Source organism: Saccopteryx bilineata, chromosome 1 (assembly GCF_036850765.1).
Source record: "Saccopteryx bilineata isolate mSacBil1 chromosome 1, mSacBil1_pri_phased_curated, whole genome shotgun sequence".
Taxonomy (NCBI): Eukaryota; Metazoa; Chordata; class Mammalia; order Chiroptera; family Emballonuridae; genus Saccopteryx; species Saccopteryx bilineata.
The window spans coordinates 56,479,763-56,507,556 of record NC_089490.1 but is presented as its reverse complement, the minus strand read 5'-3'; the positions used below and the strand labels follow the sequence as shown (position 1 = coordinate 56,507,556).

At 41.7% G+C, this 27,794-nt stretch overlaps 2 protein-coding genes across 13 annotated transcripts in view; one reads left to right on the top strand and one right to left on the bottom strand.

Moving 5' to 3' along the window:
• The window catches only part of DOP1A (DOP1 leucine zipper like protein A), a 128,875-nt gene extending 124,608 nt beyond the window's left edge, over positions 1 to 4,267 (bottom strand). For 6 of the 10 annotated variants that reach the window (XM_066254076.1, XM_066254083.1, XM_066254086.1 and 3 more), the window contains exon 1: positions 4,090 to 4,266. The gene's annotated coding sequence lies outside the window, so the exon portion shown is untranslated. Of the gene's footprint in view, positions 1 to 4,089 lie in introns of all 10 variants that reach the window. The other 4 variants (XM_066254106.1, XM_066254098.1, XM_066254113.1 and 1 more) reach the window with 2 other exon arrangements.
• Positions 4,268 to 6,400: 2,133 nt separating this feature from the next.
• UBE3D (ubiquitin protein ligase E3D) overlaps positions 6,401 to 27,794 on the top strand; it is a 173,273-nt gene continuing 151,879 nt past the window's right edge. For all 3 annotated transcript variants that reach the window (XM_066253010.1, XM_066253008.1, XM_066253009.1), the window contains exons 1-3: positions 6,401 to 6,551; positions 13,729 to 13,925; positions 18,181 to 18,271. In XM_066253010.1, coding sequence (XP_066109107.1) covers positions 6,478 to 6,551; positions 13,729 to 13,925; positions 18,181 to 18,271 — 362 coding nt within the window. In that variant the 5' untranslated portion in view covers positions 6,401 to 6,477. The remainder of the gene's footprint in view (positions 6,552 to 13,728; positions 13,926 to 18,180; positions 18,272 to 27,794) is intronic.

Genomic DNA, 27,794 nt, shown 5'->3' with positions numbered 1-27,794 from the left:
GGTAATTAAAAAAAAAGGACTCATTTGAGCTAGAACTGATATAGGTATGATTTATACATGTAGAGACAGAGCATTCAAAAAGAGCTTAGCATAAATATACAGACCTGAGTGATGGCATGTTTCAAATCTTGATTGTGGTATTGGTTACGTGGTGTGTATAAAATGTACATACAAATTGAGTGCATATTATATGTAAATTTTCCCTTATGAATTTGATAAGCGTATATTTGACCTATGCAATGAAAAGTCACTGAGGTTTTAGGCTTGACTAGCTTGGGGAGAGGAAGTTGAATACAATAAAGGGAAAAGAAAAATTGCATTTTAAAAACAAGGAAATCAAAAGTACTCATTTCATATAATAAATTTTCAATAAAAACTGCCAGCTATTACATAAAAATAGCAGCTCTATAATTCTACATTCATTTCAAGGACAGAACTTATTTGAGTGAAGGCTTACCTATTAAAGTTAAATTTATTATTCCCTAAAAGAGTAGATTAATAGCACTCATTACTAACAAAGTAACAAAAAATAGAAAGTAGCCATACCTGTTGTGTGCTAACAACACCAGACAGAATTTAGCAAAATTTAAGATTGTATTCAACACACAGATTTTGAGTGTAAGCAATTTAGAAACTGTCTTAGAATTTATGTTTTGCCTGACCAGGGAGGTGATAGCGCAGTGGATAGAGTGTTGACTTGGGCTGCTTAAGATCCAGGTTCAAAACCCTGAGGTCGGCCCTGGCCGGTTGGCTCAGCGGTAGAGCGTCAGCCTGGCGTGCGGGGGACCCGGGTTCGATTTCCGGCCAGGGCACATAGGAGAAGCGCCCATTTGCTTCTCCACCGCCCCCCTCCTTCCTCTCTATCTCTCTCTTCCCCTCCCACAGCCAAGGCTCCATTGGAGCAAAGATGGCCCGGGCGCTGGGGATGGCTCCTTGGCCTCTGCCCCAGGCGCTGGAGTGGCTCTGGTAGAGGCAGAGCATCGCCCCCTGGTGGGCAGAGCATCGCCCCCTGGTTGGCATGCCGGGTGGATCCCGGTCGGGTGCATGCGGGAGTCTGTCTGACTGTCTCGCCCCATTTCCAGCTTCAGAAAAAAAACAAAACAAAACAAAAAAAACACTGAGGTCACCAGCTTGCGCACTGGGTCACTGGCTTGAACATGGGATCAGACATGACATATGAGAAAGCAATCAAATGAACAACTAAGCTGCCACAACGAAGAATTGATGCTTCTCATCTCTCCCCCTTCCTATCTATCTGTCCCTGTCTGTCTCACCCCCCCCTTTCTCTCTCTCGCTAAGAAAAACAAAAAGAATTTGTTTTAACCTTTCATTATTTTCAATAACCTGCCCTCTTAAAATTTAGTGATTAATTCTTAAGTTTATTTAAATGGCTTTGAGTACATTTCATAGTTTAAGAGTTCATGACTAGAGAGGCAAATCATTCATAGTAAAAATAACGCCACTCGACCAGGTGGTGGTTAAGTGAATAGTGTTGTCCTGGGATGCTGAGGACCCAGGTTCAAAACCCCGAGGTCAGCAGCTTGAGTGTGAGGTTGCCAGCTTCAGCACGGGATCAGACATGATGTCATGGTCGCTGGCTTAAGCCCAAAGGTCACTGGCTCGGCCTGAGACAGCCTCTCTCCCCCGTGAAGGCAAATTTGAGAAGCAATCAAAGAATAACTACAGTGTCTAACCATGAATTGATGCTTCTCATCTCTCTCCCTTCCTGTCTGTCCCTCTCTCTACCTCTCTCGTTAAAGAAATAAATTTTTTAAAAAGTCATTATTAGCAAGTGTTTACTTGTTGGAACTTTATAATGCCATTCTTAATAATGTCAGTAAGTTGAACATAAAATCAAATTCAAAACATGAAATAATTATGGTTACAGAAAAGCATCAAGAGGCCAGAAAAAAGAAGATACTCTTCTGCCATGACTTCAAGCAGTAGGCCCACAGAAATCTATGTGCATACTTAATATTAATATGTTACTTGGAAAATATAGGCCTCTGTTATGCTAGTGAGTTGCCACTAGATCTTCAAGCTCCAGAAAGCTTAAGCTGAAAGCCACATGGAGAATTTCAGAGTTGAAAAGGGGCTCAGCTCAATCAAGTACTGTAATTTTTAAATTGGTTTTCTACCTACAGTAAATCAGTTCTTGGAACTGAGGTGAAATGACATACACCGCAAAATTAACTTTACCACAGGCTGAATGACATAAACAAATTTCTACAGCAGTGATATAAAGAAATGACATTGAAGGAAATGTTATTCGAGGACCTGCTGTAATATTTATTCCAGATGTTAACAGGTAGGCCACAAGAAAATGGCTTTCTGCCTAGGTAAGTTTAGGAAATGCTTCAGTAATATTCCCCTAAGGATGTACATACATATAATCATAATAATAGTAAAGGTTTTGAGAAGTACTGCAGTTATTTTATTTTACTTATATTGATTTTAGAGAGAAAGAAAGGGGAGAGGGATACAAGAAATATCAGTCTCTTCTTGTAAGTGTCCTAACTGGGAACTGAGCCCACAACCTTTGTGTATCGGGATGATGCTCTAACCAACCAAGCTATCTAGCTAGGGTGAGAAGTCCTTCAGTTAAACGCAAATCAAAAGTTATATTCCTCATTATACCCAATGTGCTCCCAAATTATTTGACATGGGACACTATTTTGCGGCAGTAAGCCTATTATTGAATTCAGAACAGTGTTCAGGTGGAAACTAGTTTGAAAATCTCGGCTCTTATGAAATTGCCATAGATGACAAAACTGATGCCTAGAGAGATCATACATTAGAAGAACGAAGAAATTAAATGAATCTCTCATTCCCAGGCTAGAGCTCTTTCCTCTAGTTTAACTAAAAAATAGGACACCTTTGACTTTATACAGCCAAACATTTCATTAACAACATTTAATCTACATTTAACATTTTGGTTATGGTGTCATATTTACTGGTCTGAGTATTAACTTAGGAATTTTTAATCCTTCCTTCAAGACTTGAGTTCCTAATAATCAGGTTCACCTGGAGGTTGGCTATTGTTTAGCAATTTGGGGAATGATGCCGTCAGAGTGACAGCTGAGGTAATCACTAAAATAAAGCATTTGCACTACAACTGGAGTTAATTTACGCTTGTTGTAACTTCTGTCAGCTCAACTAAATCCCTGTGTTGTTTACCAAGTGGTGAGTACCAGTTCAGTAGCACCTAATACTGACATGTTATTCATAGTAAAATTCGGATCTTATGCCTGCATAGAAGGTAGCCATCAACATCGAAACTGAGATTTTTGTTTTTCTATACATAGCTCAGGGCTTCTTTGTCAGGCTGTTTTCCTGGCTTTTTTTTTTTAATTATCAAGAAAATGTTTTGATTGGTTTAAGTAGTCTCCACATCAGATTTTCCCAATCTTTATATTTCTCAAACTCCAAATAAATCTAAAATAGTGTAAGATTAATCAAATCACAATTTACTTAGTTTTAAAAATGTACAGTTGTGTGCCACTCTCTTTCCCCTAAGGGTAAAGGGAGAAGAATGAAGGAAACTGAACAAGTAACTATTATGTCGCAACTTTAGAAGCCTTGCGAATCAAAGATGATCACTGTTAACAACTTCCTTATGATTAATCTGACTTCCTCTAATAAACTTCTGCCTCCTTTCCACCCCACCCCCCAACACAGACCATTAACCATGGCTGGCATTCGTCTCCGATATAAAAAGAACCCAACAAGTTGATAATGTTGCACGATTCCTTCAACAAAGAGGTTACGCCTCACGCCTTAATCGCACAGGTGCGACCTCCACTCCCACCTTGCGCACTGCTCGGCCCGGGCGCTGGCGGCTCGGGGTCAGCCGCCGGCCGCCCTCCCGCCTCCGACCGGCCCCAGCCCGCCGGACCCCGCGCAGCTCCCGCTTCCCCGGTAACGAGAGCACAGCCGCCCGACTTCGCGGCTCCCGGAGGGGCCAGGGCGGCAACATCCCCGAAGCCATAGCAGCCTGACCCGCGGGATACCGCCGCGGCTCGGGAACGAGCCAGGCCGAGGAAGGCCAGCGGCCGGCCTCGCAACCGCTTTGGAGGCGGAGACACTTACCTGCCGTGTGCTCGGCCGCTCCCCGCCAGCGCCGCTCTCCTGGCAACCGTGGCAGCTACACCGAACCCGAAAGCCGGAGGGCCTAGTGACAGCTCCCAGCGTGCACCGCGCCGGCGCCCACGCCCACGCCGGCGTTGACGTAGACGACCGCGACAGCCGTCTGGGTCCGTTCCTCGTCTCCGGCGCTAGCTGTCGCCACAGCGCCCTCAAGCGGACTGTCTGGGAAGCGGCCCGTCTGGGAAGCGACCAATTGCGGAAGTGGGCCTGGAAGTGAGTTTATAGCAGGTGTTTTCACCTCGCCAGCCCCAGATGGCTAGTAATTCAAAACAGCTTTTAAGTAATATTTAAAGAGTTATTTCACTTAAATAACTTCTTTGTATTTCTTATGAAGACTGTAAGTCCCAGAGAGGTTAAAAGTCTTGTGAATTTAGGCGACAAATAGTTGTTATCAGCTTTGGACTGTTTGAGTCTAGAACTCTCTAAATCACATAGTAACTACAAGGAGGTTTGCACTACTTGGCCTAAATAAAGCGTAGGGTATAAAAAAATAAATTTTATTTTACGAATGTGTGACTACATGAAATATAACAATCTTTAAAAATAAACACAATTATGAAGAATGTGATGTGCTAAGAATGTTTTATATGTCAATATAATGTCAGCATTTAAGCACTTAATAGCCTTGAGAATTAAAGGTGGAAGATATGAATTGAAATCACCATCCTTCATCACCATTATTTGTTTATAGCAGTAAAATTAATTATCTTAACTGAGTCGTTGAACTATTGTGATGGATACAGGGATTTGTGAAGCAATATAATACACTTAAAACTCCAAATATCAATTTGAGAAAAATTGTCTTAAACTAGTGTCTCTAGGGAAGTGGTTTTATTATTTATTTGGAAAAATCTTCAGGTGAATGTTTGGTGTGTAGTAATTATGACTCTGAAATGATAAAGTTGTTCTATCAAAAAACATACAATTTTCGGCCCTGGCCGGTTTGCTCAGTGGTAGAGCGTTGGCCTGGCGTGCAGAAGTCCCAGGTTCGATTCCCGGCCAGGGCACACAGGAGAAACGCCCATCTGCTTCTCCACCTCTCCCCCTCTCCTTCCTCTCTGTCTCTCTCTTCCCCTCCCGCAGCCGAGGCTCCATTGGAGCAAAGATGGCCTGGGTTCTGTGGCCTCTGCCTCAGGTGCTAGAGTGGCTCTGGTCGCAACATAGCGACACCCCGGATGGGCAGAGCATCGCCCCCTGGTGGACTGGGTGGATCCCCGTCGGGCGCATGCGGGAGTCTGTCTGTCTCTCCCGGTTTCCAGCTTCAGGAAAAAAACAAACAAACAAACAAACAAACTAAAAAACACATACAATTTTCTGCGATCAATACAAGCATTCACTGTTTCTGTTTTTAAAAATTAACAGCCTCTTGTTTTTAAAAAGTTCTTCTTATAATGCTCCTGTGGCCTTATATTTTAATATTTTCCATTATAAGTTATTACAGTATACTAGATTTTTTTACTGTGTCAAACTTTCCAAAATTGCCTTCTGGTAGTAATGTGATTAGGACTCTTCTGGGTCAGCTTTTACTTCTGCAAAAGTGAATAGTGAAAATGTAAACATGGAATCATTCTCATCTCCCTTTTTTCAAAGGTTATAGGGATGGTTGACCCAGCAATCCATGTTACTGGTCTCACCCACACTCTTTTCTGCATAGGGGACAGAACACTTGTTACATTTTTACAACTATTAACGTGTTGGAACGATCGTGTCTAGCTTGAGAAGCAATGCCAAGTCAATTCTGGATATCTGTGGTCTCAGACAGAGAGGAGCCACCGATGGACCGACAGACCATAGTTCATAAAAATGAGATCATCTTCTATACCAAACCAAAACAAAACCCAGAATCAAGATAAAGTGGATTTGGGGTGGAGACTTTTCTCGGGACTCCAGGGTATCGTGTCAGCCTGTATTTTCGCTCTCTCCACCATCTGCTCTACCAGCCTCATCCCTATCCACGCTAAACAAAGGAATGAACGCCCCGTCTGATTCTTAAGGTCATTTCCAGGGACACTAACATCAGGTACGCCCAAAAGAAGCAGAGTGGGAGGACAGTTTGGCTTCTGCCCGCCCATCCACTACAGCGCTCAGACCCAAAACAGGATTTGAAAATGCTCACGCCCCCCAACCCCCAGATCCAGCCCTAGAGGCGGCGCGCTCTCCGTCCGGGAGGGGGCGCTGTGGGCTGGCTGGCGGTTTCAACCCGGCTGTCAGACCCGGGAACCCGCGCCGCCGCCACTGCCGTTTGCGCTGCTGTCTTAGGGCGCACGTGCGGAGAGCTGCTCCTGGGTCTGAGGGCTCAGGTTGGCCTGAACCTCTAGCTGGGCGCCCACCATGGCAGCGGCGGCGGAATTGCGCGTGTTCCTGGAGGTGCGGAGGCGGCTGCAGAGCGCGCTGCTGATCGTGGGGTAAGGCCAGGGGTGGGAGTGGGCGCCTAGGTGCAGTGCCTCGCTCGCTTTTCTGCTACCCGGAAAGCCTCCGCCTCCCTAGGAAAGATCGATTTTTTTTTTTTTTTTTTTTTTGCGCGTCGCCTTGGTTTTTCCTACGGGTGTGCCCCCTGTCCTATAGTCCGCCCTGGCCAATCTCGGCATCACCTGGGGGCTTTTTAGCAATGCAGTCTCAGCCCCACAACAGTCTTGCTGAATCAGAACTTACGTTTTAACATGCTTCCCAGGATTCAGATGCACATTAAAGTTTGAGGAACACTGATGTAAAAACACCGGTTGCAGTGCCCGGCGTTTCCCAACAAAACAGTGCAAAGGAAAAAAAAAAATGCTTTGTCTACCTCTTTTTGGGATCCTCGTTATAGGGACAGTTCCAAAGTGAGAGCTTCCTGCTTTGTAAATAAAGTCAGAGTTCCTCCCCAAACTGTTCTGAACAGAGAAACTGACTCAGCTGTGGAAAACGTGTGTTTAGTAACTAACAAAGGTTGCAGACTTATTGAAGTCCATGTTTTTATTCATATTCCGAGTCCCAATGAGAAGTCTGCAAACGTTTAATTTGTTATTCACTACGGAAACAAGAAACTGTTAGGAAAAGTGTTCTCTCTTTGTTTTGTAGTATGCGATCCCTTCCCCTGTGACCGTTTCCAGTAGAGTAAATGTTAAGAATCCTAACCATTTTATTGCACAGCGCCACTCTGAGGAAGATTGATGGTTACTTAACTTTTACTGTTTTCCTTAAATTGGCCAGGTATCTGGTGTGGCCGTTTAGGATTTGGCATGAGAACTGAATTCAAATGCTAGCTTCTTCGCAAAGGTAGAATCATTTAATTGGAATTTTTTCAATTGTAAAATGGGGATGTTTATTTCTCATCTTTCTGTCTCAGACAGTGAGTTCAGATAAAAGTATCTCCAATTCCATTCCACTTTGTAGGGTTCTTAGGAACCGGTACTGTACACAAAACAACCTCCTTACTTCTCATAAAGGGGGCCTTTAGGGTTCCTCTACATTACTCTCCCTTCTTTATGCAAATGAAGACGCCTAACTTTGCTGGACTACTGGGTTGCCCTGGTGGTTTTGACAGTGGAGCTTTCTCACAAGTCATTTCCCCCTATTCTAAAAGCAACCACTGTTCTGACTTAATTCAACAAAGGTTAGTTTGCCGCTTCTTAAGCTATGAACAAATGGATTCATACAGTATGTGCTTTTATTGGTTTCTGACTTTTCCTTCAACAGTGTTTCTGAGATTCATGTTTCATCTCTGCCATTGCGTGTGTAAGTAATCCATTCCTTTTTTCTAGCTGAGTAGTTTTCCACTGCATGCTTATTATGAATAAAGCTGCCATAACATCGTTGTGTGTCTTTTTGTGGACATACACTTTCATTTCTTGTGTGTAATTACCCAGGAGTGGAATTGCTGGATCACAGGGTAGATAGGGGCCTTACTTTATGAGAAACCCCCAAACAGCTCTCCAGAGTGGTTGTACCATTTTACTCTCACCGGGAAAACACGAGACTTCCAATGGTGTCACGTTCTTGTCTGCATTTAGTGTCAGATATCTTATTGTAGTTATTCTGGTGGTATTTCATTGTCATTTTACTCTGCATTTCCCTGATTAACACTGTGGAGCACCTTTTTATTTGCTTTTTGGTTATTTATGTACGTGTCTTTGTAAATATCTTATAAATTTTTGGATTAAAAAGTCAGGTTGTTTGTCTTATTGTTGAACTTAAAGCAGTGGTTTTCAACATTTTTAGATTTGGGGACTGGTGAAAATAGAATTATTTGAGGGACCGCTATGGAAGAAATCACCCTGAGCATAAGTGAGTTTGACTAAGATCATTGGGTCTGTAATCTTCATACACCATCAGGTGGTTAACACTTTTGCGGACATGCACGAAGTTGCTTTCGAGGTCCATGGACCAGCAGTGTTTTTCACACCCAGCAAGATGTGACACCTGAAAGGAGATAAGTGAATACAGAAAAAAAAAAACCCAAAAGTTATAAAAGGTGCCAACAATTAGAATTTCAAAAACTTTGTTTTGGATTGATAACAAACTTGTAAGTTGCTGTCACACCTGAATATTATTACTGTAGATTTCCTGCAAATAAGTACATTTTCCTACATAACCGCCTTGCAGCCCTCAAAATTGGTAAATCTGTGACTATCATCTTCTACTCAAGTCTTGTTCAAGTTTTGCCAAATGTCTACATAATATCTGTAATAGGGAAAGAATCCAGGTCAGAATCATGCATTGCATTTCATTGCCACATTTCTTTAGTCTTTTAAAACCTGGAATAGTTCCTCAATTTACCCTCGACTTTCATCATCCTGACACTTTTGAAGATGACAGTTCAATTATTTTGTAAAATAGCCTTTATTTGGATTTGTCTCATGTTTCCTCAAAATTAGATTCAGTGTATATAGCTTTGGCAGGAATATCACAGAAATGATGCTGTGTTCTCATTACGTCCTATCAGATGGTGTGTGATTGTGATTTCTTCAGTTAAAGTTCACATTGAGTACTTAAACCGTGTCTGCTAGACTTCTCCACCATCAAGTTACTCTTTTTCTCTTCAAAATCAGTAACTATTAATTGAAGGGTTCCTTTGCTACTGTGTACATACCCTGTTCCTCATCAGACTTTTATTTTACTCATTCATTTATTTACATCAGTGTGGACCCATAGTCCTGTTTTTTCCATGGGTTACTTTTTTAATCAAATTATGCCAGGTGTGGCCAGTGCTGGTTCCTTCCAGATGATTTCTCTGTCTTTTTTGACATGTCCCTTTCATTTATTGATTTCTTCTTTGTTGTATAGCAAGCTATTCTAGGCTCCTGTCATGTTTTTCCTGTTCCAGCACTGCATGTCGTTATTTTTCCCAGGAACCCTGTTTTATTTTGTTTTTGTTCATTTGTTTTTAAGTGGGAAATGAACTTTACAAACCAAGATCTAGGCACGGAGTGTGCTGTTTACTATTGGGGTGTCATTTCTTCCAAGCCCATAGTGAACAGAACTAGATTATGTTTGTGTGATGTATATGTGATGTTCATGTATGAATGTATGTGTGTATGTATTTGTATCGATATCACATACACATCTCTATATACTTTTTAAGGATATTTAAAAATTTATTGATTTTAGAGGAGTGAAAGAATGGCAGGGGTCGGGGGAGGTGTGGGAAGCATCAACTCATAGTTACTTCTCATTTGTGCCTTGACCGGGCAAGCCCAGGGTTTCAAACCGGGACATCAGCATTCCAGGTCAATGCTTTATCCACTCCACCACCACAGGTCAGGATGTGTATCCATATTTATTACTGTATCTGTTTATATACCTTAAAAACCATGACTTCACATTGATATTTCCAGTTCTAGTCTACCACCATGGGTTCATTCTGGTTTTCTCCCTTTCTCTCTTTTTGTGACTCTTCTCTCATAGTGACAATCCTGGCTTTCAGTTTCCTCAGGCTATATCACACACGTGCACACACATGTGTGTATGGTCAGTTTCCATCTGTGTAACTAATATTCCGCTATCATCCTTTGCCACTTTCCTCCCACTCAGTGTTAATACTCCCCATCTGCTTGTGCTGCTTGGCCTGAATGTTTGTGTCTCCTCAAAATTCTTTATGTTGACACCCTAATCCCCAATGTGATGATATTTGGAGATGGGGCCTTTGGTGAGTACTTGAGTTTAGATGCAGTCATGAGGGTAGAGCCACCATGATAGGAGCCATGCCTTTATGAGAGGAGACACCAAAGCTTCCTCTCTCTGCCCTTGGAGGATACAGTGAGAAGGTGGCCATCTGCAAGCCAGGAAGAGGGTCCTCAATAAGGACCAAATTTATGGACACTTCGGTCTTGGACTTCCCAGCCTCCAGAATGATGAGAAATAACTGTTGTTTAAGCTCCTAGTCTATGGTATTTTGTTAGAGCAGCCTGAGCTAAGACAGACTTTGAAGCCCCATGCTGAGCTGCCCCCCTTCTCAGATTTTCTCCTCACCCCTCTTGGGATGTGACATTCGTGCAGGTGGCCTTCTCACCTCAGAGGCTGTATGATGAATGTCCTCTCCACCTTCCTGGGTTTCTCAAATGCCCCCCAGGCCACTGTGGCTCTCCCACCTTGCATAGATGGCTGCCTTGCCGGCCCGATGTAGTTGGCTGAATTTTTCAGAAAAAGTTAGACTCATAGTAGGCCGGAGATGGGGGGGCCTAGTGGCTTAGGAACCCCAATCCCTTAGGGCTCTTCTGAGTACCAACTGGAAATTTGAAAATCCAATTTGAAAATCATTGAAGTAGCAGAGTGGACAAATTGTGTATCTTTAGAGCAGTGATTGGCTATGGCCCACGGGCCAGGTCTAATCTGCAGCCTATTTTCATTCAGCCTGCAAGGAAAGAATGGGTTTTACATTTTTTACAGGATTGTTAAAAAAGAAAAGCACAAAGTAGAATATGAAACAGAGACAATCTATGGCCTGTAAAACCTGAAATATTTACAATCTGGCTTTTATATAAAAAGTTTTCTGACCTGTGCGTTAGACGATAATTATTTCTTGAATAATATTTCTTAAAACTAAGCTTTTGATTCGGGAAAAGATTCAGGCTTTTGATGTTCTGTATTGTCAATCAAGTGTAGATCCATATACTTTGAAAAGGACCCAGCCAGATGTGGTCTTAAGATTTTCTAAGGCAAATTAAAAAGCCTAACCAAGATTCACATCTCAACACATAGTATGGCCCCTGTACACACATGTACAGACGACACTCGTGTGGTTGGCCCACATTCTGAAATTAGGTGACACGAAGTGGATGGCCGGCACCTGCTGTCTGCCTTTAAAGAGGGAATCGGGGTGTTCTGCACCTGTTATAATGCTAAGCATATTTCAGCTTCATAGGACGATCGCCTCTATGTGTTTGTCTCTATGTGTTTGTTCCCCTCTATACTTTTGGTGCCTGGACTGGGTTTTACTCTTTTTTTTTTTTTTCCTGTATTTTTCTGAAGCTGGAAACGGGGAGAGACAGTCAGACAGACTCCGCATGCGCCCGACCGGGATCCACCCGGCACGCCCACCAGGGGGCGATGCTCTGCCCACCAGAGGGCGATGCTCTGCCCATCCCGGGGCGTCGCTTTCTTGTGACCAGAGCCACTCTAGCACCTGGGGCAGAGGCCAAGGAGCCATCCCCAGCGCCCGGGCCATCTTTGCTCCAGTGGAGCCTCGGCTGCGGGAGGGGAAGAGAGAGACAGAGAGGAAGGAGAGGGGAAGGGGTGGAGAAGCAGATGGGCGCTTCTCCTGTGTGCCCTGGCCGGGAATTGAACCCGGGACTTCTGCATGCCAGGCCGATGCTCTACCACTGAGCCAACCGGCCCGGGCCAGGTTTTACTCTTTATTGCTTAGACTAAGTGATTTGTGCTTGTAGTCAACTGGATTAATAAATCCTTCTAAATTATATATACATGTGTGTATATATGTATATATATATATATAATGTTTTTTTTTATTTCTTTCAGTGAGAGAGAGAGAAAGGGAGGGAGAGAGAGGAACGGAGGAAGAAAGAGAAAGAGAGAAAAGCATGCATTTGTGTTTTACTTCATTGTGCCTTAGATGTGCCTTTGGTTGCTTCCTGTATGTGCCCCAACCAGGGATCGAACTCGCAACCTTGGTGTCTTGGGATGACGCTTTAACCAACTAAGCTAACCAGCCAGGGCATAAGTCTTTTTATACCTGGTATTCATACTTACTAGATTTTCTTTCTTTTTTTTAACAGAGACAGAGAGAGGGATAGATAGGGACAGACAGACAGGAACGGAGAGAGATGAGAAGCTTCAATCATTAGTTTTTCGTTGCGACACCTTAGTTGTTCATTGATTGCTTTCTCATATGTGCCTTGACCGTGGGCCTTCAGCAGACCGAGTAACCCCTTGATCAAGCCAGCGACCTTGGGTACGGGTGAGCTTTGCTCAAACCAGATGAGCCCACACTCAAATTGGCGACCTCGGGGTCTCGAACCTGGTCCTCCATATCTCAGTCCAACGCTCTATCCACTGCGCCACCGCCTGGTCAGGCCTCACTAGATTTTCTTAATGAATTATTTTTATTTTTAATATTTACAAGAAAGTTTTTTTCTCCTTATAGCTTTCATTTCACGTAATCCTGGTCTCCTTATCAAAATCCTGTGTATCAAGTAACAATACTTGAATTCACTGTAAGTAAAACATTGTAATGCTGGTCTCAGAAGCAAGAATATTTCACTTATCTCAACCATTCTTTATTCAAATAACAATTAGTGCTTAATCTATGATAGCCACTACGCCCTTTCATGTGCTTCCACATACTCTGTATTTGTCAGGAGTATGTAAAGTGTAATTTTCATTGATCCCTTGATCATTTCTGTTTACTTACCTGCCTCCTACTTAGGGTTGCTGGCAGAGAAAATATATTGTTAATTGTTACATTCCTAGTACCTAGCACATTATAGAACTCGGCAAAGGATGGTTTAAGTGAGTGAGTGAGTGGATAAACCCAAAGATGAGTAAACCACTGTCTTAGGTTGCCTTGTTGAATTCTATTTCCGAAAATATTTCAAAGAACAAGTGCAGGACATTTGACAGGCCAGTGTTGGATTGTGCTGGTTGGAAGAAGCTGAACTTGGAGAGACTTGCGGGATGAAATAGGGGCTCAGGGAATGGAACGGCAGGCTGTGCGAACAGATTGTATATGGGAGCAACCCAGTAAGTCCAGGCTCCAGTAGATGGAGGAAGCTTTAGGATAAAAAAGAGAGTTGGGACTCAGAGTTATTACAAGGGGTTTTTCCCACATTTTAGAGCACATCATTACCATAAAAAAGGAAACAAGAACGAAATACATGTCCCCAAAGAACTTTCATGTTACAGTAACAGTGGTAAGTACTTTAGGACCTGTTCTAAATCTAGTATAGACTAGTTTTGTTTTTATTTTTTTCCTTTAACACTGTTTTTGTTTTTGTTTTTACCGTTGGTTCACTTACTTTTCTGGGACAGTTGACTTCAGGGCCCTTACTGAAAAGGAACCAGAGAGATCCGTGGCCCTGTCTGTTTCTTTTACGATGTGGTTTTCAGCAATGAGAAGTAACGTTTTTGTGTTTTATTTTTAATTACCAGAGAGCCAAAAGAAGGAGGTATGCCCATGGATGTGTCCATAACTCCATCCTCGTTCCAGGCCCGAACGCCTGCAGGCTGCACAGAGATCCGGCTTCCAGCAGAGGTCAGGCTTGTGCCTCTGTCCAGCCGGGGGCTGCAGTACGTGGCTGGGGACGGACTCCACCTGCGGCTGCAGGCCAGGGCCGAGTGCAGCACAAGTAAGGAATCCTAGCACTCCTGTTTCTGCGTGTATGTTTTCACTGTAAAACAAAAGCGATATCATTCTTTACGATGTTGAACTTTTCCCAGGTGAAAATGACTGCTCATCCGTGGCATGGAAAGATCTGGGGGTCCAGAAGATAGGGTTTCCTGCTAGCCATTTATCAATTGTGTGCGTGCAGCTGAACGTGTCACTTAACGTTTCTGAGGCTTTGCTTCTTCAGGGATTTTTTATTGTTTTGTATCCCCCCTAATAGATTATGTGTTTTTTAGAGCAGTTTTAATCTCTCAGCAAAATTGAGCAGAGAGTACAAAGATTTCCCATATACCCCTGCTTTGTCTCTCTGCTAGTAAAATTACCTGGCTCACAGAACTGATATGAAGATTAATTAGATCAGATAGTTTGTGCAAGACCTAGTTTATTTTAAAGCGTGACATACAAGTTCATCAATTCAGTGAACATTATACTATGGGCTAGGCATTGATCTAGGTTCCAGGAATATCGAAGTGAACAGTCTGCCCTCATGGAGCTTATATTCTAACGAGTGGGAATAGATAATGACTGGAGTAATTACTTGGATACAGAGAAAAGGGCTATGGCTAAGTAAAGCAGAATAGTGCGATAAGGAGTGGGGTTAGGTGGAGAGCGGTCAGAGAAGGCCCTTCGGAGGAGGTAATATTTGATCAGAGAACTGAATGATGGAAATGATCTAAATAAAACAGTACAAATACCTTTTTTTTTTACAATTTATTTATTGATTTTAGAATGTAAGAGAAGAAACATCAGTCTGTTTCTGTTGTGCCCTGACCAGGGATTGAACCAGCAACCTTTTGCGTATTGGAATATGCTTTAACCAGCTGAGCCGTCTGGCCAGGGCAGAACAGGACAAAGAAAGATTCTGAAATTGAGGGGCTTTTTTGTTTTTTGTTTTTTAATTTATTGATTTGAGAGAGAGAAAGAGAGAAAGGCTGGGGGGCTGGGAGTGGGAAGCATCAGCTCGTAGTTGCTTTTCACATGTTCTTTGACCGGGCAAGCCCAGGGTTTTGAACCAGCGACCTCAGCGGTCCAGGTTGACGTTTTGTTCACTGCACCACCACAGGTCAGGCATGAAATTGAATTTGATGCTGTAATGACGGTTGTTGAAGCCAGACAGGTTCACACTGGATTTGGGCAGACGGTAGAGGAATTGTGGAGGCCACATACAGGCCATTCCTGTTTAATTGGGTCTCACAACAACGGAGGAGCAAACTGGCAGAGGAAAACCACTCCTCATGGCAGCAAGCGAATGAACAGCAAAACTGGCCCCTCACAGTGGCTGGCAAATGATCTGTATTTTGCCATTCACCCTGAGAGCAAGCACCCACAGCCTTATGTAGACTGTACACTCCAATAAGGCAAAGTACAAATGGGCAAGCCTAACACAGCTGTTTTCCCAGATGATGCATAATGTTATTTTGATTGTTGCTATGCCTCTCATATTTCCAGTATTTTATTACTGCCACATTGATTTGGTAAGATAGAAGTATTTCTCAGAATAATTTTTTTGAATAAAATTATTGGTTTATTGCATCTTACCATGTAAGTAATATACTTTATAGGATTAAAAATATGTAAAAAGGGAAACAGAGGCTGTAACCGGCTGATGTTATGCTCAGTGTCAGAGAAGAATTGTATGATAATTCTGGCTGTATGAGACTTCACTGCTGCCTTATTTTTACTAAGCCTTTCACCTGAGTTGCATGGAGCCTGGAGGTGGGGTCAGCCGGATTGTTTTGAAGGGTCATTTAAGAGATGGGAGCATAGTTCCGATCCTCAGAATCTCTTTGCTGGCTTTTCAGAGGAAAGAGAAAGTAGAGGAAATTTCTTTCCTTATTAGCTGGAGAGTAATTTTGCTCAAGTCCTGAATTAATGAACAACTAGACTAGTCTGAGTTGAGTAGAGTTGGTTTTAGGTATAAGAGGTAGGGAAGAGAAATGCCATGGAGCTTAAACAGCATAAAGTAAACACTCGCCATGACTGTTGGAATATTCATGGAATAAAGAATCGGTCACCAGGATGGGAAACACACTAACAGACTCCCTGAATATACCTAATAGTAGGCAGAGGAAGTGGTGTTTTGGGGAAGGAGTCCTGGGAGTCTGGCCCCTGTCACGTTGTCCCCTTCTCTTTAGCAGCGATGAACAATAACAGTCACCACAGCAGGAAGTTTTTGTCTGTCCCGAACTTGGGGAAAGGAAGGCATGAGAAGCCACAGTGGCGTGTTTTCAGATCCACTGCTAGTTTTCTGGGAGCGCGATTTTAGATCCCATACTGAGGAGATACAGAGATCTCCCAGAGGCAGAATTGGTTTATTGATTACCTGTATTCTGTGACAGTCAATATACAAATAGCAAAACTTGAACTGTTTAAAACATTTTTCATTCTGCAAACATTATTGTTCAGTTTTGACTGGAAGAAATAAATTGACGGCTATGTATTGGTTTGCTTATTTTTTTCATTCATTGGTCTCCTGTTTCTTTACATTTTTAAAACATATTTTACTCAAATATCTAAAAAGGAAAGCTTCCAAAGGCCTGTCCTGTAGTGTGTGAAAGGGGTATGCAAAATAGACTCCTCAGTACTTAACTGCTTTCGTGCTTTCCACATAATAGGCGCTGAATGAATAAATATCAGATGCATTCTGATGTAAATTCGAATCAGACTATATTGTAGCAAGTGCGTTTTGAAATATAGGCATTTACCATTCATTTGCGACTCAGGTTTTTTTGAAGAGTTCACTTTTCTATTCTAAGAACTTTCTTCTGAGGACTATAGTAAACATATTGTTTTAGTATTTTGAATATAACCTAGATCAGATCATGACCCTTGACATGAGAGGTAAAATCGGATGCAGCACAAGTACGGGATTTGTTCCCAGGAGGCAGTGCCATTCTAGGATTCTCCTGTATACAGATTTCTGACTTCTGCTTGAGCCAGAGCATCATGCCGGGTGACCAGCAGAGGGCAGTGTTTCACTGAAAATTTGTTGACTGATTCTGAAAAGAGTATTTTGAACATCTTACCCAGGTATAGTTAGTAATACAATACATACAAAGTAACATAAAACAAATTTAAATTTCTTGATTTAATGGACATGACCTCACTTCTTTAGACATTTTAAATAAATGCATATTTCTCTTTGGGTTTTTTTTGGGGGGTGGGGATGAAAATTTTTTCTTAATGAATAAAATGAAGGAAACTGAAAACATACTACCTTATGCTGCACTTCACATAATATGAGGAGTATATGTTTTTCCACAACTTTAATCAGAAATTGAGTTTTGCTCTTAGAAGATTGAATTATTCTAGGAGCCATTCTATTCTCAGGAACCTGTCCAATAAAGACCAGTTTCAAGATACATTTTGTTTGTACATACTGGTAATATGCCGGAGCGGATATAAATCTTGTTTAAGTCAAATTAAACTTAAATTTAAGAGCTTTATTTACCTATTTACCAGCAGTCACACTGATGATAAACTATCTCAGATGTTGCAGAAGAAAGCTAGGGATGGTGAAATTCTGTGGAGTGAGCTTCATGTGAAAGAAATAGCCCCGTTCCTCATTGTTGTTCTATTTTTTCTTTTTTTTTTAATTATTATTTTTTAGTGAGAGAAACAGAGAGAGTGACAGATAGGCAGAAAGGGAGAGAGATGAGAAGCTTCAATTCCTTTTGCCGTACCTTAACTATTTATTGCTTTTTCACATTTGTCTTGAGAGGGATCCAGCAGAGCAAATGACCCCTTACTCAAGCCAGTGACCTTGGGCTCAAGCCAGCGACCTTTGGGCTCAAGCCAGTGACTGTGGGGTCACATCTATGGCCCCCACGCTCAAGCTAGTGACCCCGTGCTCAAGCTGGTGAGCCCACACTCAAGCCAGCGACCTCAAGGTTTTGAACCTGGGTCCTCTGCGTCCTAGGTCAGACCTGTCCCTCATCTTTATCGTTGGTATTTATGGAATAAGAGAAATAACCCAACAGTATATTACATGAATAATCTAGGAAAATACCTACCTCTTAAAACACTTAGCAAACTCGATTGTTTTTGAAAACACTTCACAATCTTTACTTCTGGTTGAGTCATTAGATAATACTAATTACATGTGTGCTTCTGGATTTATTGATGATAATTTGTTGTGACTATTAATCTCTTTATAGATATATGTTAACATATTTGTCCTAAATCTCTAAGGTTTCTGTTTCATTGCTTTTCTTTAGAACTGATTCCATTGTTTAATCAAAGTTCACAAGCTCAAGACTGTTGCACATTTTATTGCCAATCCTGTGGTGAAGTCATAATAAGGGACAGGTAAGGAATGCATTTAACACTGATGAATTCTGTGCCTCACAGTGGTTCTCTCTTTTCTATCAGAATTTTTGAGGTAATTGCCAAGGGAACAGTATATGACCTTAAAATGAGAGCCAGCTTAGCGCCTCTTTGAACACCATCAACCATAAAACTCTCCAGCAGTCACAGAGCAGGGAGGTCTTCTCAAGGTGACAGAAGGGAACAATAGGATGCTGGCTCTGAGGGAGGAAGGAAGACTTTGGGGGAAGAGTCTGCTGATCACTGAAGCGTCTCTCTTTTGAAAGGAGACATGGGACCTATTGATGTTTTATCCATCGTGTTGGTAAATGAGGTTTTCAACAGTAAGTGAAATTTCAAAATAACAGAAGCTTTTGCAGCACAACTTTTTACTTGAACTATTTCTATCTGTGCCTTTCTAAAATCCATTTCCTATTTCCCTGCTTATTAAAACAGAATATAGAGAGCACAGATTAACCTTTTCTTGATGATTATGTCAACCTTATAACCTGTTCTTGCGATGTGCTGTGATTACCCCACTGAGATGGCAAGGGCTCTCTGCTGTCCCCTTTGTATTCCCAAGTTGTCTCTGTTAATTACTTTCCCATCTGCTCCCTTGTTTCCTGGGCACAGAGCCTTCCTTCTGAATTTTCAGCTTCTGATCACTCATAAGCTGGAAAGATAGATGAAAACCTTATTCTTGTTAACAATATTAGAAAAAAAAAAAGAACTTGGAGTTCTTTGTTCGGTTCATTTCCTCTGAGACAGGTGCCTGAGACTTAACGTGAATGGATCCTTTTCCACATCGGAACCCTGCTCTGCTTCCAGGCTTCTGTCGCAGGACCTGCCACCCCTCTGTCTGCGTCCTCCAGGTAGAGCTGTTGATGTCGTCTTGGGTTCCTTCCTGTCCCCCATGGACAGCTGGTCACCGGGGACTTGTGCTACTTCCTTCCCCTCCTTTCTCACGAGTCCACTTCCCTTGTCCCAGCGCGCCACCTCAGGCCTGCCTGCTGTCTTCTCACCTGATAGCACTCGCTCCAGCTCCTTGCTGCTCGGCCTTCCTGTAGGCCAGTGGTCGGCAAACTGCGGCTCGCGGGCCACATGTGGCTCTTTGGCCCCTTGAGTGTGGCTCTTCCACAAAATACCACGTGTGGGCGCTACCTCGATAAGGAACGTACCTGCCTATATAGTTTAAGTTTAAAAAATGTGGCTCTCAGAAGAAATTTCAATCGTTGTACTGTTGCTATTTGGCTCTGCTGACTAATGAGTTTGCCGACCACTGCGTCTAGGTTCACCCTCTGCTGATCATGTTCTCACTACTGAGTGATTATTTTCAAATGCAGCTGGCTCCTGTTCAGGCCCATTCATACCTTTCCAGGTAAATTCCAGAAGACTTAGCATACTGTGCTCGGTCCTTTCTGAGCTTGCTTCCATCCACGTTTCCACCCCCTTGTGTTTCAGCCATGCTTCCCGAGCCTCCTTCCTGGCCCCCCAAAACAACACACCCTTATGTACACACATTCTGTGCACAGCTCTAGTGATCAGCCTGCCTGCCCCGGCCTCCATGCTTTTCTCCACCCTGGCTGGCTCAGCGAAAGCTACTCCTCTCGGAAGGCACCCTGGACCCTTAGCTCCCTCTGTTAGCTCCTAAATTCAGCTGATAGGGATCTACGGCTGAGAACCGTCCCTGAACACTGGGTTGGTTTACGTGCTCCTCCTGAGGTTTATTTGCCTGTCTTCATGATTACACTACAGGCTCCGGGGTTGGGGATAGTCTTATCGACCCCTACACCCCTTATCTCTACTCATATTCAGAAGGCAGTGCATTGTAGTGTAGTGGCTCCTAGTGCAGACTCGGAAGCCAGACAGTCTGGGTTTGCATCCACCATTATTAGATATGACCTTGGGCAAGGCAACTTACTTAACTGCTCCTTGCCTCAGTTTCCTTATTACAAATATGTAGGTAACAATAGGTTTCCACTCCGTAAGGTTGTTGAGAGGATCGAATGAGTCTGTTCATAACCAAGTCTGGCACATGGTAAGCGTTCAGTATGTGGTACCATCATCATCACCGTCATTTCCAGCATCGGGCACAGTGCCTGGTGAATAGTGCACTTTCAATAAATTCTTGCTGGGTTGAATTGAATAAATGTTAGAGTGTTTATTTTGGCCTTTTGCCATCCGTGCTTGCTTTATGATTCCTGGCAGCGTCCCAGGTAGATGAGAAAACAGAAAGTTAACCTTCGCGGAAGGGGGGAGGTTGTGAATGGAGCATCCTCCAAATGGTTACCTTGGGAAAGAAATGAGGTGACTCAGTCTACAGAGGAGAGGAGACTGTCCTTGATCAGCCTACTGGGGGGCTGAGTTCCTGCAGGGTGCACGCTCTGTGACAGACTCGCTTTAGCCTGAGAGCTCCAGAGGACCCTGGTGTACCTTGTGGTTTAACCAAGAAAGTGTTCCTTCTCTCAAGTCTAGTTCAGGCTTTGGTTTAATTCTCATGTCAAGTTTCTCAAACATACATGCCTGTTCAACAGTGAGGTGACCTAGTGGTCACAGTAGGAACAAGAGATATTCAGTCTAACAGTATTTCCTGGTGTTGCTTACAGTAAACGATGTGCTTGTTTGTTACTGGCTAATGTTTGTGTCTCGTTGGAAAAGAATGATGGATATGCAAAACCTTTCCCTGTAGCCCCCATTTTTCTACTCAGGAATCCTGTGCTCCATTTTGTATTGGTCCTTTTTATAGTCATTGTATTGAGAAGGAGAAGGGCTTAGAGGCTAAACTGAAAGAAAGTATTCACCCTCCCTAACCCTGAACACTAGGAGGCCGTATGGTGTAGAGGGGAGAGTGGGACCGGGCTTTGAACTCCAGTTCACCACTTAGTAGCTGGGAAGCCTGTCTGTATCACTTCAGCTGTTCTTCTTTTATTAAAAAATTAAATTTTGGGGGGTAACATTGGTTAAGAACATGTTTCAAATGTGCAATTCTATATATAATACATCATCTGTATATTGCAGTGTATGCTCATCACCCATAGTCTAATCTGCTTCTGTCATTCTGTATTTGACCCTCTTTACCTCTTCATCCTCCCCCACCCCCTTTCCCTCTAGTTACTTTCATATACCATACTGTGTCTGTGTCTACGAGTTTGTTCATGTCTTGCTTTCTGATTTATATCCCATGTATGAGTGAAATCATGTGGTTCTTGTCCTTTTGCACCTGACTTATTTCACTTAACATGATACTATCAAGAATCACCCATGTTGTCACAGATGGTAGCATTTCATCCTTTCTTATGGCTGAATAGTATTCCATTGTATCTATGTACCACATTTTCTTTATCAAATCATCTGTTGAAGGACACTTAGGTTGTTTTGATGTCTTGGCTACCATGACTAATGCTGTAATAAACATGGAGTACATTTATCTTTAGAAATATATATATATATTTGGGGTAGATACCCAGAAGTCAGCTTTTTCTTAAGTAGGCATAAGGCCAATTTTCTAAACTTATGAAGAGAATTAAAGGCTGCAAAACATAGACTATTAATGCTCAACAAACTCTTTTTCATTGGTTCTATAGACTTCTTCCACCCCCTTTCTCATAATTGGTCTTATAAGCAAACTAGCAAATTACATTGTTTAGTGTTTCAAACCTTTTGATTCCATACTCTGTATTTTTTCGGTGTGCCAGGGAAATGACCTACCTTTCTCCCTTTTTCTTTCTGAGAAGATAAACAGTGGACTCGACTTAGCCCTTGCCTCACTTTAACAAGGTTACCCAAAAGCCGTTTCTGTCACACACATGTGTGTGCATATGTGGTATGTGTAGACCTTTTGAGCAACGCAGAGAGATCTTAGTAGACGATTGAAAACTTAGCTTACAGTTCACTCTGAGGCAGTATGTCCAGTTTCTTTGCTTTATGGAAAAACATGTTGACCGTGTACATTAAGCCCAATGGTCTTCCCATTTCTCCCTCAGTTATCTGTTTTACACAATTGATAAGGGCATCTTCTGTTCTCATTAAGTAGAAAATAAAACCAAAGGTATTTCAAAAGAGACTTCTGTGTGCTATAATCAAAATCAACTAAATGTGGACATCTATACCAAGAAGGCACCTTGGAATGTGTTGCTTTATCTGCACTGGAAGCGCCTCCAATAGGAGCAGGGGAGCAGACTTTAGATCTGCTTATGGGCTAGCCTTATTATCTGGGAGCAAGTCACTGGAATTCTCTGGGCCTCGGTTTTCTTATCTGTAAAATGAGGAGGATAAACCTAGGAGTCTTGCCAGCATGAAAATTCTCCTAGTGAACCTCATGAAGTTGCACCTAGGTTCTGTGATTCATGTAATTTGGATACTGCAAGACTAATGCTGTGCCTTTTTTTTAATCGAACAAATTATAGAAGTAAGGTGCAGAAGACCGTTTAACCTATTAAGATTCATTAATGGCTTTTAGTACTTATTAGTACCAGCCATGTGAAATCTGCTAAGTACAGTAGTCTTTTTTTCTTAATTTAGGATTACATGTTCTTAGCCATTTGTTTTGGTTATTTGAAAACAAATACGGCCTTATTTCCTTGCAATAAAATTTTCTGGTTTGCATTTTTATTAGTGCAGCTGAGTTTTTCTATAAAAATTGTTCGAACATGTACAGGTTTTTATTATACTCTTTCTGAGACTAATAGGCTTTAATATCAAGCCACAAGAATAACAAAATTTACTTCTTTGTGAACAGTCTCAGAAACAGCTACATAAATGGTCATTGTGCTTGGAATTTATGTTTTCTAGAAATAAGTTCACATCAGACTTGAATTACATCAGTTGGCCAGAATTTCAGCATATGCCTTTTGATTTCCAGTCCATTGAGAGGTTTCCTGAGGTATTTGGACAGTCTTCCCGTTCCACCTGCACCAGCAGAGAGCTAGGTGGCAGCCCAGCAACTCATCGGGCATTGAAACTCTGGAAGGAAACACACAGAACGGCCTTGGGGGGAAACATAAAGAGATGGCAGACTATCCAACCAGTTGATTTGTCTCATTGACAGACCAGCTGTAATTGTAGTCTGAAAATACCTACTCTCATGAATATAGTCACTTCTCTATGACTGAGAATAAAGAAGCGAAAAAAAAAAGAGCATAGACACAAACTGTATTTATTGGTGGTATTTTGCAAACTTTGGGAATAAAATGACTATACTTTTATGGACCTAATTATGCTCTGTACATAATGATAATAAAATGCAAAGTTAGGTTTATAGGATTTGGAGCTTACCAGTTGGATAATGCCAGCTAAATTTATCGGAATTCCAGCAGCCATATTTTGAGCTTTAGCTATTTGATGTTATTCTTAAAATTCTTAAAGTTCATTTGGTTATATTTCAATCTGTAAAAGTTCTATGTTTTTACCATTGTTATTCTCACTGATTAATGGTTGATTTTAACATTTAAGGGCATTTCATTTTCTTGTCTGTATGTTTAAGTTTTAATTAAACATAAATCAGTTTTGATTAAAATCGTCTAAATTATTTCCCCAAAAGCTTATGCTTAAGATGCATTAAAAATAACTAGAAAATTTTAATTTATTTTAAACATGTTGTTCATCTTAGAATCTTAAGCTGACAGAAAATCCAAGAGCTCATTCCACTCTTTCTGCGCTTCCACAGGTTTTACCATAAAACAACAGTGGGAAAACATGGTGTCTATTTTATTGTGAAAGTTCTCCTAGGAAGTAGGTCAGATCCGAGTTTTGGTTTTCAATAGATATACTTTCAATAGAGCTGTGATTAAAATACATATTTTGTTCTTAAAGGTTTTATGTTTTTTCAAAACATCAGAAAAATCTCTGCTGTACAGGCACTTTCATCTTTGTAATGACGTGTGATTTAGGTACTTTCTTGCTCCTAAAGTCCTAGGTTGGTTAAGATATATCACAGCTTTTATTCACTGCGATATGGGGTCAAGTTAAGTTTAGCACATGACATTTTTGTAGTAACGTACATCAAGTTCCCTGGGTCTCTGTGTATCTCGGCGCAGTTTCATTTCTGTGATCGTGTATGAGATTTTCACACTGCTGTCTTTTGTAATGTATAGAGGATCTGTTTATTGGGACACCATGCAATATGTCAAGAGACAGAGAATCTTAGTGATGGAGAAGATCTATATGCCCACTACATACTGGCATTTTTGTTTGTCTTCTTCCTCTTCTTTGTAAAAATTCAAATCTAGCCTATCGCTTTTCTGCTTAGAATTCCGTAAGGCATCCCACCTATCTGTAGAACCAAATCCCTGCCCCCTAGGTTGGCATGAACACCCCACACAGTGTGCCTCTGTCCCACCTTCCCGGTCTCCTTTACTGATGTTCCGCTCTGCCAGGGGAGGTAATATATTCCAAGGGAAAGAGTTTAGTTTTAGAGCCAGAAAGACTTAGGATAAGATCCTGCCTTCATTCATCACCTCAGGTTCTGTGACCTTGCACAGATTAGTTAACATTGCTGAGCCCACCTTTCCTACTCTGTAACAGAGGAGTGCGAATTCCTATCTCGCAGAGTTGTAGTAAGTGTTACATGGAAAAGATGTGTAGAGCCTACCAGGGATCTTAAGTTTAAACTTTAGGACTCACCACCACAGTTCACATTTCTTGCCAGCAGGTCTGCATCAGGAGTTCCTCTCAGCAGGGGTCCAGCAACAGTTCAAACAAGTGACAGCTCATATGTCACCTGTATGGGGCCTCTAGACTCGCTGTGTGACATGGTTCCAGGTACAGAACTCAAGATCCACATCAGGCGGGTTCGAGAGCTACCGTGAGAAGAAGCCTCATGCCCTAATAGCCATTATCTCCTGTAACAATGCTTTGGCATAGTTCTCCACAAAGGACTACATTTGGGGAAGTCCAAAGCGTGGCATTCTCATCTGATTTTTACAGCTCACTCATATATCCTCCCAGTCCAGATGTAGTTTACCAGTCAGGGATCATTTTTACCATAAGCAATGTTGCCTAGCAATATAATTGATGCCTGCCATCTACTTAGTTTCCAGAGTCACAGCTAGGTGGTTAAACCAAAAGTCAGATTCTCAAGAAGCAAAGGAAAAGATTTGTTAACCCTTTCATCTCAGTGGGCAACAGACCCAGCCAGGCGCCTCACATATTAAAGTTATCAAATATCCTTGTTCATTCCTTTAACATACATATATTTAAGAGCTTACACTGTGAGCCGGGCATTGTGCCCAACACTAGGAATGCAGTGGTAAGTTAAACAGATATGAATGGTGTCATCTTCATATTGTTTCTTCTACCCAGTGATGCCCTTAATTTCTTCCATTGCCTAGAGAACTATTTATCCATGAGAGGTCAGCTCAGGTGTTACTTCTTCTCTGAAGTCCATGTATATTCTACCCCCTATTGCTTTATATATATTGCTCTGAGGTCATGGGTTGCTTTTGTGAATCCATGAATGGATCCCCTAGAGTAATGAACAATTTTGCATGCACATGAGAATGTTTGAAGGGGCTAGAAAGCTTTCATCAAATTTTCAGAAGAGTCTGAGCTGTTCTCTCCCCTTTTACCCTATAAAAATTTAGGACCACTACCCTGTTACGAGCATTTATTATATTATAGTATGGTTTTGTTTATAGGTCTGTATCTCCTACTAGAACAAGAGTACCTTGAGAGGAGAGACTATGTATTAATATCTTTGTCAGCAGAATGCCTAATTCATAGTACACTTTTAGAAAATGTATGTTGAAAGAATTGCTTCTTAATATTTTTAACAGGCTCAGCAACCTGAATAATGCTAGTGGTGCAGCATTTCCTAATTTGAAAGGGAACTTTCTTCTTTATAATGAACTAAAGTCAGCCATTCCTGTTCTTAGCTCTGTTCTCTTGACTTCTAAGTTGAATGTCTTCCATTTTGTAATTGCCCTTTTATGAGCCTCATAGTTGATCTAGGAATCAAAGAAAAGGGGAAATCATTAAAAAGGTTACGTTTGCATCTGAAATACTTCAAATTAAAACATATAAATGTGCACTACTTTATTAGTATTTTGCTATGGAACCACTATATTTTTGTTGAATATGACTCCACTATTGTATAGGTTTTCCACTTAAGCCATCCAAAAATTCATCATCTGTAATTTCACTCTTTAGAGTGAAATGAAAAGTTAGGTACTGTTAAAGCAATCTGATATCAGAATTCAACTAGATTTTTATTTTTTCCTCCCTTTTCCCAGTGTTCTATAGTTACGTCTCCCACATCCCACTAGTGATTTTTTTTTCCACAACTGGTTTTCATCTAGTCTGAAATCTTTAGTTTTCAGAGGAAGAGCAACAACCCATATCTCGTTGGATTACATTCTATTTAATTAATTTGTGTAACTAAGGAGCATGTGTAAGTGGCATAAACAGGTCGGTGATCAAGCACAGCTGACTCTTAGTAAGCACATGGTTCGATGGTTAGGGGCAGGAAGTGTGTAAGTATTCAGGGTGCTTTAAACATTCATGGTGCTCGTAGACAGTAGAAGAAACACGAGCATGTTACTCAGGATGAATTATTTTGAAATTTCCTCATTCTGCTCTCATTTCTTCTCTCCATAGATAACTGGTCTTTCTAATTTAGAGTAGAAGGGAAGTAAACCATCTTTGGCTTTCCTCTTGGTAGTCTCCGTTATCTATTGTTGCCCAAAAATACATGAAACCACTTAAAAAAACTGGTGACTAATATAAAGTACTACTTAATTATAAGGATGTTCTAAGTATAAAAAATAATGAGAGTGGAGCTTAATTTATTTCCCCTTGAGTGTAGCCTGAACTTTATGACTCACTCCCAAGGAATAGAGTAAGCAAAAGGAAGAACTAGTAGCTTTATTTGTGGAGAAATCTAGCAGAGACTGTCTTAACCAAGTGATCAAGATTAACATCACCAGTGATGAATCATATTGATAGGGTATGCCCTCTGCTATGATATGATAAGAAGGGAATTTTACTTCTGTGGTATGCTTTCTCCAAACCAATAACCTCAGTGTAATCTTGAGAAAATATCAGGTAAACTCAAATTGAGGGATATGCTACAAAACACCAAACCAGTACTCTTTAAAAATCTCAAGGTCCTTGTGCCTGACTAGTGGTGGTGCATTGGATAGAGCATTGATCTGGGATGCTGAGGTCCCAGGTTTGAAACTCCAAGGTAGCCGGCTTGGGTGCAGGCTCATCTGATTTGAGTGTGGGTTCACAAGCTTGAGTGCAGGGTCGCCAGCTTGAGCGTGCAATCATGGACATGATTCTATGGTCGCTGGCTTGAACAAGGGGTCACTAGCTCAGCCTGAGGCCTGCCCCCTGCCCCACCCTGGTCAAGGCACATGAGAAGCAATCAATGAACAATTAAAGTGCCGCTATTTTGAGTTAATTCTTCTCGTCTCTCTCCCATCCTGTCTCTGTCTCTCTCTTTCTCTGAAAATGAAATAAAAATGTCAAGATCCCGGGAAATAAGGGAGACTGAGAAATTGTCATGGGTCAGAGGAGACTAGGAAAA